Genomic DNA, 14,630 nt, shown 5'->3' with positions numbered 1-14,630 from the left:
TGCATTCCCTTTCCAGCTAAATAGATTAGGGCTATTAATCTTGAAGATCTTGTAAAGATCACAAAGCTTCCCTGAGACTGAAAAATTCTACACCCTTCCGTACACCCCCTCCACAGTTTATATAGATAAAATGTTGATGCATCTGAAGTGTAGTATTTAATAACCAAAAATATATACCTAAGTTGAATGAAAAGCAAACCAAATGAAACTTAATGTCAGTGTTTTTGTATTAATAATGCATTATTTTATACCAACAGGGATTTTTAGCTAATCAGAAGAGAGCTGAAAACCTAAAAGACCCATCTGTTCTTCCTGATTTATGCCTGAGTCATGCAAATCAGTTAATGATCATGTTAACAAACCACAAGAAGCTGCTGGATATTAAGCAGAAATGTACCACTGCTAAGCAGGAACTTGCAAACAACTTGCAAGTCCGGTTAAAGTAAGTCCTGCAGGTGTTGACGTTTTCTTTTGTCTATATTCTGAAAGTTTGTGAGTGTGGTAGTGTGTAAGTGAAATTATTTTGCAAAGTTAGAAGGATGTGATTTTCATGTAGTTTTTCTACGGGGATATGTTCTATACATACTCTTGGAGGTTAAAGAATTAGAATTCAACTTGGAAAAGTAAGGTGCAAAACAACTTGTTCTCATGAATGTTCCACATCTTAATTTGATGCAAAATGCAAAAATTCTGAACAAGTTAAAGATTGTCTATGGAGCAACAAGCTGCTGCCACTTAAGGTTGATGACCTTAGCTCAGAGACTTTCTTTACTTGGCAGAAGATGTATTTTATTCCAGACCTTTATAGATTAGTTTATAAGGGCTTTTTTTAAAAAAAAAAATGTGGAAGCCAGTGACCAGAGTAGGCATCAATCAGTATTGAACTCTTAATCTAATTACTGAATGTTTTCTTTGCTTATCTAGTTCTTTTCTTGGTCTTGCCGTCAGAATAATGTATTTATTTTAAAAAAGATAGAATTTATAATGCTAGAAACTAATTTTCTAAGAGATCAGAGGAGAGCAGGAAACTCATTCCTAATTTTTATTCCTTAAAATGTTTAAGTGAGAATATTTTAAGTAGACAAAATGGAAATCTAGTACATTTGATGAGAGGCTGACACCACTCTGAAACAGGGTCTCGACTCAACATTAACAGTTCTTTTTAACCCACAGTTGCTGCTGGAGGAACCCAGTGGGGTTGTTTTGCTGACATCATTAAAGCTGTTTTGCCAAGTGTGCGCTGCATTTCCTTGTATTTGGCTGATACTGTTAATCACTAGTCGCTGCCTTTTGGTGTATAGCCTCTTGAATTAATGAATGTGGTGTTTTGGATCTTTAATATATATTTGATAAGCTTTTACATGAGAGGCTGGTCAATAAGGTTGGAGGATATACATGTATAATGGAAGTAATATAGTGATATGGATTGAGAAATGGTCTTCAGATATAAAACAATGAATGGTAATAAATGAAGCTACCTCAGTTTGGTAGGTTATATAACTTGTAGTGCATGGATCAGTACTTAGCCTCCAATTGTTCATGATCTTTATCAGTGATTTAACTGCAGGGGGCAAATGTCACATTTCTAAATTTGCTTAAAGTGCATAATTAGGTAGGATTATGATGAGGCTTGAGGGAGTTAAATAAGCTGATGGAAGGAACAAGAGCCTTGCACCAGACATAACTGAAACGATACCAGGCTATATAATTCAGATATTGTGAAGTAGGTTAGAAAGCTATTAAGATATTGAGGTTTCACAATATAAAAGACATTGAGAGTTCTGGTAGCAGAGGAAAGTGAATCTATATAGGTAGTATTAATGATCTGTAAGTGAAGTTGCAAACTGGTGTCTAGATTATGGTAGAAACTACATATCTGCTTCAGTTCAAGTTTCAGGCTCTTCTGCAATCTAGGAAATGGAAGGACTTCGTACCAAAGGAAATGATGAAACATTTTTTATTTGCAGGGAACAAAGTCAACCCAAAGTCAAGTTTATTGTTGTATACACAGATGCCATGAAAAGCTTGCAGCATCATTACAGCTAGATAGAATCATTTAAACAGTTTTGCATAGTTCCATTCTATAATTATTTAAGTTGCATTGTACAATTATTTACAGCAGTGTACATTGCTCCTGCAGATGGTAGGTATTCATTATTTGTGTGACAATGAGGGTGTAGTCAATAAGGTTGGAGTACATCATGGAAGTAATATGTTGATATAGATTGAGAAATGGTTATCAGATACAAAGCAAAGAATGGTAGAATTGAATCTTCTTCAGGATCGAGTGCTTTCCTGGCATATATGATGAATAAACTCTTCTCTGGCTAGAAGCTGAGATGAGCTTATTTGAATCTTCTTTTTGGCAGGTTATAAAACTTTTCAGGTATGTGTGAATTTGTATGAACTCCTTATGACCACATGGGTTTCTTTCTACATTCCAGATGGGTGGGTTGGTAGTTTAATCTGATGGCAGAGCAGGAAAAAGATGTTTATGGCTATGATCATGGAATATTTATTCTGCCAGATACAAATTATCTAGATATGTGACTCAATTGTTGTGGTCAGAAAAACACTATCAACATTTCAGGTCAGTTTTATCAGGAAGTGAGAAGGGTGGTGTAAGTGAAAGGGTGGACCAAGTAATTGAATGCCACAAGATAGTAATGCTAATGCCCTTGGCTATACATTATTGCCTTAGGTTCAATATTATACCATTATTGATTTTTCTGTCTGCATGGTAGGAAAGTGTTTTTTTCCAAAACATTTTGAGTAACCCCTACATTTCCGTAATTGTTTTTCTCGCTGGTACATCGTTAGCTTTATAAGTGAAGCTACTATACTGCTGTGAATACTGATCTCCATGTATCTGAGGGTTTTTTTTTTGAAAATGGTTTTGTGAAATAGCTTTTTAAAATCTACTTAGTTTTGAGTTGAAATTTCCCATAAACTAAAATATTTTCAGATGTGTTTCCTATCATGAGCAACAATTTGCTGTCAGAGTAGTGACAAATCACATAGCTGCTTTTGACATTTGTGGATTTTCATAGTAGTTAAAAGTTACCTGCCAAAGATTACTATTCTACTGTTGACTTTCTATAGCAGCTTGTGGTTGAGCCTACTAGGGGAAAGGCAATTCAGGATCAGGTGTTGTACAGTGAATCAGATTTGATTAGGGTGCTTCCTTGATTAGGAACTGTTGGGAGGCAGTGTTCATAATATAGAATTTTCCCTGCATTTTGAAAGGGCAAAGATAAAGTCAGATACATCAGTATTATAGTGTAGTAAAGGGAATTGCAGGGTCATGAGAGAGGAGCAGGATAAAGTTGACTGGAAGGTGACACTAGCAGGGATGACAGTGGAACTGCAATGGCTGGAGTTTCTGGAGGCAATTTGGAAGGTGAAAGATAGATACATCCCAAAGATTTCTAAAGGGAGGATGAGGCATCCGTCGTTGACAAGGGAAGTCAAAAGACAGCATAAAAGCAAAGGAGGTGACATTAAATATAGCAAAACTTAGTAAGTACAGTATTGGGAATCTTAACCAACAGAAGATAGCTTTAAAAAAAATCTAAGAAGGGAAAAGACGAACTATAAAGCCAATAAAATAATAGGATACCAACTGTTTTTCAGATATAAAAGTTAAGGGAGGCAAAGGTGGATATCGGACTGCTGGAAAATGACACTGGAGGGTTAGTAATGGGGGCAATGAGATGGTGGATGAACTTAAGCATATTGCATCAATTACTGTGGAGGACACCAGCAGTATGCCGGAAATTCAAGAGTATTGGGGCACAAATAAGTGTAGTTGCTATTAATAAGGAGAAGGTGCTTGGGAAGTTGAAAGTTCTGAAGGTAGATGTATTACCTGGACCAGATGAACTATGCAAAAGGGTTCTGAAAGAGGTAGCTGAAGAGATTGTGGAGGCATTAGTTCCAGAGGACTGGAAAACTGCTAATATCACTCCACTTTAAGAAGGGAGGGAGGCAGAAGAAAGGAAATTATAGTTAGCTTGACTTCAGTGGTTGGAAAGATGTGAAAACTCCATTATTAAGGATGAACTTTTGGGGTACTTGAAGGCACAAGATAAAATAGACCAAAGTCAATATAGTTTCCTTAAGGGAAAATCTTGTCAAACAAATCCGTTGGAATTATTTGAGAAAATAAATAGCAGGATGAACAAAGAAGAGACATTGGATGTTGTTTAGTTGGAATTTCAGAAGCTCTTTGACAAGATGCCACACATAAATCTGCTTAACAAGTTGCTGGTGACTAAGGGGTTGGTGTTGGGATTGCTTCTTTTCATGTTGTACATCAATGATTTGTTCAAAGTTCAAAATACATTTACTTTTAAAGTACAGGTTTCCCCCGCAATCTGAAGGTAGAGCATTCCTATGAAACTGTTTGTAATCCGAAATGTTGTAAAGCGAAGAAGCAATTACCATTCATTTATATGGGGAAAATTTTTGAGCGTTCGCAGATTCAAAAAAAACCTACCAAATCATACCAAATAACACATAAAACCTAAAATAACACTAATATATAGTAAAAGCAGGAATGATATGATAAATATACACCCTATATAAAGTAGAAATATTGTAGGTACAGTGTAGTTTCACTGATCAATATCGGGAAGACAGCGAGCCAAAATCAGTTTGGAGAAAAAAAATCTGCATGCATTCGTACGCACGTACATGCATACGCAAACAACTACCCGCACAAGGCTTCACGGTCATTGTAGTCTTTCTCGGGGTAAATACATGCATAAGGCGGGTGTCTTTTTTTCGTAAAAGCAAAAATCCTCTTTGGTTAGCAAAAACAGGTACTAACATAGGTCTTTTGTAACAGTGAGTTGTCGTAAAGCGAACGTTCAAAAAATGGGGGACACCTGTATGTATAAATTATACAACAGTGAGATTTGTCTGCTTATAGACAGCAACAAAACGTGAAACCTGAAAGAACCTAATTTTAAAAAAGGCCAACAAGTATGCAATGCCCAGAGAGAAAAAAACAATTCATGCAGACTATAATAAAGACAAGTGTTTGCATAAACAATAAAGACAATAGCATTCAGAGTGGAAGTGAGTCCGCAGCTCCAAAGCCTGGAGCTGCCAGAGCAGGTCCATAGCCTCAGCCTCTGGTCATCATATAGCGAGGCAAGTCATTGTACAGTTTGCAGACAGGAAGACTGGAGTAGGACATAGCCTCAGTCTCAATTCCACGGAGTAAACGTCATGGAGCAGTGAGCAGAACCGGACTGACCCTCTCTGCAGTCCCAACAAACTGCCGTTTCAGTCCATCTGGCCTGGCTTTTAAATTGTCCATTAATTCTGTCTTCCAAATCCTTGTGGTTTAAACTTAGTGCTATTGAAGATAGCTTACTGGCAGTTTATAAAGCAAATACAACTTTATATTTTATTAATAACACGTTTTCTATGGAAAATTGTGGCAAGCTATCAACCTTAAACAATAAGGAAGCAAATGAAGACAAGACTGACTTGAAGGTTGAGGTGTGCAGGTGCAATACAAAATCGGAGTGAGGTCCAGGCATGTTTGAGATGAAGGCTGAGTTAGAGTGAGCAAAGTGGAGGAAGGTTGGAACAGAGGAGTTTGGAGCACCTAAACTGAGGGAGGTTGGATTGATCTAAGCACTGTGCTGATTTGGAAAGGTCGGGTATGGACTGGAAGATGGCGGTGGGTTCCATGTCCAGGGCATATTGATGCAGTAGGGTTGGGGTCGTAGTGCGGGGCATGACCTTTCATTGGAACCAGAAGCATTTATTGTAGTTCTCTGTACTACAGCAATTTAACCTGCTGCACACATTATTTCATATTTATTGTGTAAGTACAAGAATTCCAGATGAAAACTAAGCTTACACAGCAAGATGTCTTGTTCAGTTAATTACTTGTATCAACGTCAATTACTGCCAGTAATTACATCCCCTCCTGCTGCTGAATCTTGACCATTACAGTTGTAAAACTATGCAGAATCTAATTGGTGCCATTTTTAATTTTTAAGCATTAATCTTAATCTGGTTTTACTTGTACTTCAAGATAATTTTTGCTTAATTTTAACCAATCTACAAAATAGATACAAAATAGAAATGTCTTCTTTTGCTTGATCTGATGTTATAGCTGGCACTTTACCCTTCAAAAAATATTTTAAATCCTAAAAACATGAGGAACAATACAGTAGCTGATATCGGTATTTAATTTTTGCGGTACAGAAAGCTAGGTTTGAAATTCCATTCCAGAAGAGTTTGTTGACTTCATTCTTGTTGCAAACAGGTCTGTCCCCTTGATTTTTTTTAAAGTACATAATGATTAAATCTGATTCTGTTCATGTATTTGTCAGGTGGTGCTGTTATGTAATGCTGCATGCAGATCAAAATGGTGAAAAACTCCAAGCTTTACTACGGCTTCTGACAGAACTGCAAGAGAGAGTGCGAATTGTTGAGGCACTTAGCACTGTTCCTCAAATGTACTGCCTAGCTGTTGTGGAAGTAGTAAGGCGGAAAATGTTCACTACACATTACAGGGAGGTATGTTGAACAGTTCTCTGTTTCAGTTGCCAGGTAATATTGACACGTGTATCCAGAATTTAAAAATGATTTAATTTTGTTTTTCCTTGAAAGTGGGCTGGAGCTCTAGTTAAAGAAGGAAAACAGCTTTATGAAGCAGAGCGAGCTAAGAGAGAATCATTTGGAAAGCTATTTAGTAAGTTTGTTTTGTTATTACCCATATTAATTGAATTTGTGCCAGACCGCTATCATTTAGTAATGATTTCTTATTTCTGTGACCTTAAACTTGATTACAATTTTGCGTGCAATTTTTTTGACCTTGTTTCTGAATGTTATTGTACAGTTTTAACATGCATTTAGATTGAAAAATGCAGCTCAACACTTATCTTTTCTGCAGTATCCTGCAAAAAATAAATTGCCTGCGTTTACAACTGACCCCTTACTATGTACCCCATTAAAGAAATTAATAGATCTTTTCTGTTGAGTGACATGTATTAATTAGCTTTTGACGTGGCAATATGTTGATTCTTAAATGTTTCTTTTTTCAGTGTCTTAATGAGGTCTTTTCAGCAGTCGGGAGGAAACTGCTTTAATTGAGGTCGTCCAAGATTTCACACTTTGTCAAATCTAATGCTCAGCCCTAATTTTCATTGATCTTCTGTAAATACATTTGTATAGGCTGTAACCTTTGGAATTCCCTTATTCAAGCTCCTTGGATTTTGTTTACATTTCTTCAGAGGAGGCTCTTTTTAAAAGATCCTCTTCAATCAAGCTTTTGGTCACCTGATCACCTGGTCAGCTTGTTTATTATGGTTTTTGTTTAGTTTGATAATACTTTTGTGGAAATGTCCTTTGGTATCTTACTTTTATTAATAGTAGTATATAAGAGCAATTAGTTATTGGCAAACTTAGCTGTTATTGCAGTGGTACAACTTCAGATAGTGAAGAATTTTAATTGAGAGCTAAGCTGTTTATAATTTTTGTTGCTGTTTGCCAAGAGAACATTGAGGCCATAAATATACTCTTTTCCTTTCTGCAAACAATGATCCATAATTTCCTGCTAAAAGGTGAGATATATTTATGGATGGCAAATCTCTCATTGCAACTTCCTTACTTAAGCAGACTCTAATCTCTGTTGTAATTGACTTGCACTGTAGTAGAACTTCCTTACCTGAGAGTGTTCATATAAGCTAGAAAGCTGAAATCCATGTTCACTGTTCCTAATCAGTCCCTACCCACCCAAGTACTTGTATATCTGGTCTCTGAGAATACCTTCCAATAACTTTCCCATTACTGATGTCGTGCTCACCCATCTACAATTTCTTGGCTAATTCTTAGAGCCTTTATTTAAGAACGAAACAACATTTGCTATTCTGCAATCCTCCGGCACCTCACCCATGGCTAAAAAGGTTTTAAGTATCATTGCTAGGGCCCCAGAAATTTATGCACCAGCTTCCCACAGGGTCTGAGGGAAGTCCTTGTCGGTCCTTAGCAATTTATCTACACTAATTTGCCTGAAGACAGCAGACAGCTCCTCTGTAATCTGTATAGGGTCCATGATCCCACTGCTGCATTGCTAACATCAGTAGATCCATTGTCTGTCTCCTGAGTAAATATAGATGCTAAAAAATCCATTTAAGATCTCCCCCCATCTCTTTCAGCTATGTGCATAAATTGCTACTCTGATCTTCCAGAGGACCAATTTTGTCATTTACCATCCATTTGCTTTTAATATATCTTAGGATTCTCCTTCACCTTGTCTGCTAGAGCAACCTCATGCTTTTAGCTGTCCTGATTTCCTCCTTAAGTGTTTTTTTGCATTTCTTGTAATCCATAAGTACCTCATTTGTTCCTACCTGCCTGTACCTGCTATGCAACTCCTTTTTTTAAAATCTTAACCAATATCTCATTAAAACCAAGGTTCCATCAACCTTTTATTTATTCTAACAGAATAGCAGAAAATATTTCTTCTAACAGAAACAAACTCTGTACTCTCAATATTTCACTTTTGAAGGCTTCCCACTTACCAAGTACACCTTTGCCTGAAAACAAGCTGTCCCCATACACACTTGCCAGATCCTGATACCATCAACATTGCTCTTTCTCCAATATAGAATCGTAATTTATCCTGCTCCATAATTGTATTGAAACTAATGACTTTGTGATCACTAGTTGCAAGGTGTTCCACTGCACGAAATTTTGTCCCTAACATGAGATCTGGCATTGCACCGTCTCTCGTTGGGATGTCTATGTACTGATTAAGGAAACTTTCCTAAACAGACTTGACACTGTCTCATTCAGCAGTTTTACAGTATTAGAGTCCCAGCCAATATGAGGAAAGTTAAAATCGCCTACTATCATAACCTTATGTTTCTTGCAACAGTCTGCAATCTGTCTACAAATTTTCTCCTCTAAATCCCATGGACTGTTGAGTAGTCTATGATATAATCCTGGAAATGTGATCATACATTTCTTATTTCTTATTTCTACTCATAAAGTCTCAATAGGTGAGCTCTCCAGTCTGTCCTATCTGAGCGCTGTAGTGACATTTTCTCTGACTAGAAATGCCACTCCTTCCCCTTTAATCCATCCCGCTCCATTACATCTAAAACAATGAAACCCTGGAACATTGAGCTGGCGATCCTGCTCCTCCTGCAACTAAGTCTCACTAATGGCTACAATGTCATAATTCCATGCCCTGAACACATCTGCCTTGCATTGAAATTTACACATTTCAGAACATTAGTCCCACTATGCTCAACGTTTTGGTTCCTGACATTGCATGTAGGCTTAATAACATATTTCTCCACAACCACTCCATTGTCTATTCTGGTGCTCTGATTCCTACCTCCACCCCTCCCTCCCCCACCGCAACTCTAGCTTGAACCCTGTTCCATTCAGTATTAACAAACCTTTTTGCCAGAATGTTAGAACCCTCCATTTCAGGTGCAAACCATCCCTTCTGTACAGGTCCTGCCTTCCCTGGAAGAGAGCCCTATGATCCAAAAATCTGAAGCCCTCCCTCCTACACGAACTCCTTAGCCATGATTTTTAGATTCTGGTCTAACTATCATGTGCCACAGGTATCAAACCTGAGATCACGATCCTGGGTTTATGACTATCTTGGCACCTAATTTCTTGAACTCTGTTCGCAGGACTTCCTACCCATGTCATTGGTACCGATGTGGACCATGACCTTTGGCTGCTCAACCTCCCATATCTCAATCCGAGACGTTTGTGACCCTGGCACTGGGAGGCAACAAACCATCCAGTAATCTCGTTCTCATCCACAACCCTTCATTCTGTTGCTCTAGTTTGCCGCCTCTTCACCCACCCTCTTTCTCATCCTCAGTCAGAGACCTGACCACTGCGGCTTTCCTTTGAGGTCATATCTCCCCCCTTAACCCCCCCTCCATAGATCCAAAGCAGTATACCTGTTGAGGGGAATGGCTGCATGGGTATCCTACACTGTCTGCCTATCCTCTTTTCCCCACTCATGACAGTCACCAAGTTACCTATGGCCTACACCTTGGGTGTAGCTACCTCACAGCAGTTCCTGTCTTTTATCAACCCCTCAGCCTCCTGAATGATCTGGAGTTCATCCAATTCCAGCTCCAGCTCCTTGTCAGGGTATGTAGAAGCTGCAGCCAGATGGACTTCTTGCAGTTATAGTCATCAGGGATATTGGAGGTATCTGCATTCTCACATTCTGCAAGAGAAACATTTCAGTATGCTGTCTGACATTTCCTCTGCTCTAAATGTGCAAACAGGAAGAAAGAATGAATAACAAAAATATCTACCTAAGGCTTGTGTGTTTCTTTGCTGAAGCCTTGATTAGCCACAGTCTCCCCACTCCATTCGCACAATGACTTCTCCACATAAATCTAACTTTGTTTTTCTATTGGTCTTTGCCAAGTTCCTAATTTTGCGCAATCCAGCATCTCGGAACTGTGGCTTGCAAAAATGTGCTGATTGCTCCCACTCACCTCTTTTAAACTTTGCAGACAAGATGCAGCAGGAGACAGTGTAAATGGCAACATATGAAGACCTTTTAGCCTGTGTTACATTGCCAAATGGTTATTTGCATGAATGGAGTTGGAGAACTTTATAGAGCACTTCCACCAAGATTTTGTGAATAATAGCAACAGAAATGTTATTTGACATTTTCACTCCTTCCAACTTACCCTGCAACCAGCATCCCACTGTCTCCCTTTTCTCCATTGGCTTGCTATTGTACTTGCGTGTTGTTCAGCTACATGGTCCTTTGCTTGATTTGTTCCACTTTTGTCAGTAGCGTTAGTGGTAAATGGGATTAGTTTCATCATATAGAACATAGAACAATACAGCACAGTACAGGCCATTCGGCCCACAATGTTATGCCGACCCTTAAACCCTGCCTCCCATATAACCCTCCACCTTAAGTTCCTCCATCATGTAATCTGCCATCAGGAAGAAGGTACAGAAGCCTCAGGATCCACACTACCAGGTTCAGGAACAGTTAGTACTTCTCAACCATTAGACTCTTGAACCAGAGGGGATAACACAGAGTGTGTCCCCACAAGATCATTGTCTTCCCCAAACAGAAGTCCTGGATGAACCATGAAATCCACAATTTCATGGAGACCAGATCAGAGGCATTCCAGTCTGGTGACCAAGAAAGTTACAAGAAGTACAGCTACAATCTCTGGAAAACCATCTCATGGGCAAAGTGGCATCATAGACTAAACATGAATCAACGAAGGATACTCACTGGTTAAAGCCACGCTTGAATGCTAGCACCTTTTATAAAGTTAAATCAAATGACATGTGCGACAACAGGGCTTCACTTCCAGATGAGCTTCTAAGCTTTACTTTGACAATCAAAACATGGAGGAACCATCACAAACTCTTATAGCCCACAATAATCTTGTATTTCAGTCTGGGTCTGATGTGAGAGCAGCTTTCAGGAGGGTGAACCCATGAAAAGCATTCAGCCCAGATGGGGTATCCGGCTGTAGTGTTTACTGAGATCTTTAACCTTTCGCTTTAGTATTCTGCAATATCCATCTGCTTCAAGCAGGCTTCAATTGTAAAAGTGCCTAAGAAGAACATGGTAACCTGCCTCAATGATTATCATTTGGTTGCACTTACATCCACAGTGATGAAGCATATTCATTCCTGCCTGACAAGTAACTCAGACCCATGCACTCCAATTTGCCCAACAGAGCAACACGTCCACAGCAAGTGCCACTTCAATGGCTCTTCACTCAACCCTGGAACATCTTGACAGCAAAGGTGCATACATCAAGATGCTCTTTATAGACTGCAGTTCAGCATTCAATACAACAATATCCTCAAAAATCATCAATAAGCTTCAAAACCTTGATCCCAGTACCTCCTTGTGCAATTGGATCATCGCTTTCCTCATTGCAGTCCCCAGTCAGTTTGGGCTAGCAACAACATCTCCTTCACAACCGTTATTGGGACAGGTGCACCACAGGGCTGTGTGCTTACCTCCCTGCTCAACTCACTTTATACTTATGACTCTGAGGCTAAGCTGAGCTCCAATGCCATGTTCGAGTTTGCTCGTGACACCCCTGCGTAGGCCAAATCAAAAGGATGATGTATCAACATATAGGAGGCAGATTGGAAATCTGGGCTGAGTGGTGCCATGACAATAACCTCTTACTCAACGTCAGCAAGACCAAGGAGTTGATTATCCTCTTCAAGAGGAGGAAACCGGAGATCCATAAGCCAGTCCTCGTTGGGGGAATCGAAGGTGGAGAGGGTCTGCAAACTTAAATTTCTCAGCATTATCATTTCAGAGGACCTGTCCAGGGGCCAGCACACAAGTGCAGTTATGAGGAATGCATGGTAGCACCTCTAGTTCCTTTGGAGTTGGTGAAGATTCAGTGTGATATCTAAAATTTTGACTAGATTCTATTGACGTGTGTTGGAGAGTTTATTGAATGGCATCATCAAAGCCTGGTGTGAAAACACCAATATCATTAAACAGAAAATACTTCAAAAACTACTAGATATGGCCCAATCCATCATGGGTAAAGCTCTCCCCACCACTGGGCACATCTACATGAAACACTGTCACAAGAAAGTAGCATCCATCATCAGAGACCTCTTCCACCCAGGACATGCTCGCTTCTCACTGTTGCCATTAAGAAGAAGGTACAGGAGTGTCAGAACTTGCAGTACCAGGTTCAGGAACAGTTATTACCCCTCAACTATCAGGCTCTTGAACCAAAGGGGATAACTCCGCTTGCCACATCATTGAAATGTTCCTACAACCAATGGACTCACTTTCAAGGGCTCTTCATCACATGTTCTCAATATTTGTTGCTTATTTATTATTATTATTATTTCTTTTTGCATTTGCAGAGTTTGTTGTTTTTGCACACTCAAATGCCCAAGTTGGGGTGTGGTCTTTCATTGACTTTATTATGGTTATTATTATGAATTTGAGTATGCCCACAAGAAGATGAAGTGCAGTGTAGTATATGGTGATAAATATATATATATTATATACTTAGATAATAAATTTACTTTGAACTTTACTCATCCCGTCACTGAACTGTACCCACAACCTACAGACTCACTTTCAACAGCTCTTCATCTCATATTCTCAATATTTTTGCTTATTTATTATTATTGTTACCTTTTTCTTTTGACCTTTGCACGTCAGTTGTTTTGTCTATCCTATTGGTCTTTATTTGATTCTATTATGTTTCTTGGATTTACTGAATATGTTCGCAAGAAAACAAATCTCTGGGTTGTATATAGCGATGTATATGCAGTTTGATAAATTTACGTTGCATTTGGAAAAGATGGCAATCATTACACTCAGTCCAATTAGTAAACTTTAATCTCTAGCCACAGACTTCATTCTTGGCTTTTTCTTTACTCTCATTTTCTAGGTTTCACTTTTTTTTACAGTATATAATTTTTAAGGTACTGGCATGTATTTTAAAGGTGGCTCTGGACATCCTACTTGATTGATGTTAATGGATTCTTCAACTACAAAAACACTGATATAATAGAATGATCTGATATACCCCCCTTTACACCTATGCTTCTCTATGCTTCATTCTTCTTTTAGGGTAATCTTTTTTAAGATCTTTTACCATCTCTCTTAATCACAAATTTAACTTGCACTTGATAATATTTCAATGAAGTACTATGAATTGTTTTACTATTGAGGGCAACTTGGCCTATGTTTGTTTCCTTTTACAAAAACTGTGCCTCTTCGAAAGTTATTATCTGTAAACTGTATATTTATACTGAGGCTTTTTTCTGCAGGAAGATCGTTTCTTAGAAATCGCTTGTTTAAGGGACTTGACTCTTGGCCACCATCATCATTTTGTGTATGTATAAAATATTGCATTTATTATATCACTACCTCCTTTCAGTGATTTATATGATTTATATATTTAAATTATAACCATTTAAGTACTCACTTTTAATGTCATAATTTAAGACTATTTAAGAATTTTTTTCCTCAACTTGCAAGTTGAGCATTTTAATATTTAGTCATAGAGGCATTAATGAATACAGAATGGGTTATGTAGATCCTAAATGAGTACTTAAGCTAATCAACAATCTGGAGAAGCATTTTCTTCATTTATCATGAAATCTGGGAAAATTACTACCTATTTTATTTTTCCTTTAAATTAAATAAGACTCTGCATTCTCAGCTCTACTATTCGCTAGTGCTGTTAAATATGCTAAGGATATGCCCCTCTTGGATGGTATTTCCTTCCAAAGCTTTTGTTACTAAAGTATAGACATGATGTACTCAGCATTTTGGGTGTGTTGCTGAAGTATAATTTTTGTGTGTTAAATTGTTCTGAAATTGAACATTTATAACAATATCCATAAGTGTTGGTACTGCTCTCAATTCCTTATATGTGCTGTGAGTAAATGACACTTAATTCACCAAGACAACTCTGCCTTCTTTGTTACAAAGGAAGAAGTATCCGGAATAGGGGAGATTAACTTGTAGCACAGTTAATTGGCATGCATGATGTTGTGGGCACCATGAATCGTGGCTGAAAGAAGATTATAGCTGGGAGCTTAATGTCTAAGGATGCACATTGTATCAAAAGGGCAGGCAGGAA

General features: G+C 38.3%; 1 protein-coding gene across 3 annotated transcripts in view; it reads left to right on the top strand.

The window, feature by feature from the left end:
• The window catches only part of rb1cc1 (RB1-inducible coiled-coil 1), a 193,915-nt gene that overhangs the window by 78,447 nt on the left and 100,838 nt on the right, over positions 1 to 14,630 (top strand). For all 3 annotated transcript variants that reach the window (XM_059980959.1, XM_059980953.1, XM_059980943.1), the window contains exons 8-11: positions 258 to 442; positions 6,357 to 6,543; positions 6,637 to 6,718; positions 13,813 to 13,877. In XM_059980959.1, the coding sequence (XP_059836942.1) occupies positions 258 to 442; positions 6,357 to 6,543; positions 6,637 to 6,718; positions 13,813 to 13,877 (519 nt within the window). The remainder of the gene's footprint in view (positions 1 to 257; positions 443 to 6,356; positions 6,544 to 6,636; positions 6,719 to 13,812; positions 13,878 to 14,630) is intronic.

This window comes from Hypanus sabinus, chromosome 1 (assembly GCF_030144855.1).
Source record: "Hypanus sabinus isolate sHypSab1 chromosome 1, sHypSab1.hap1, whole genome shotgun sequence".
Classification (NCBI taxonomy): Eukaryota; Metazoa; Chordata; class Chondrichthyes; order Myliobatiformes; family Dasyatidae; genus Hypanus; species Hypanus sabinus.
Note: the sequence above shows the minus strand (reverse complement) of the source record. Positions and strands in the feature narration are given on the sequence as shown.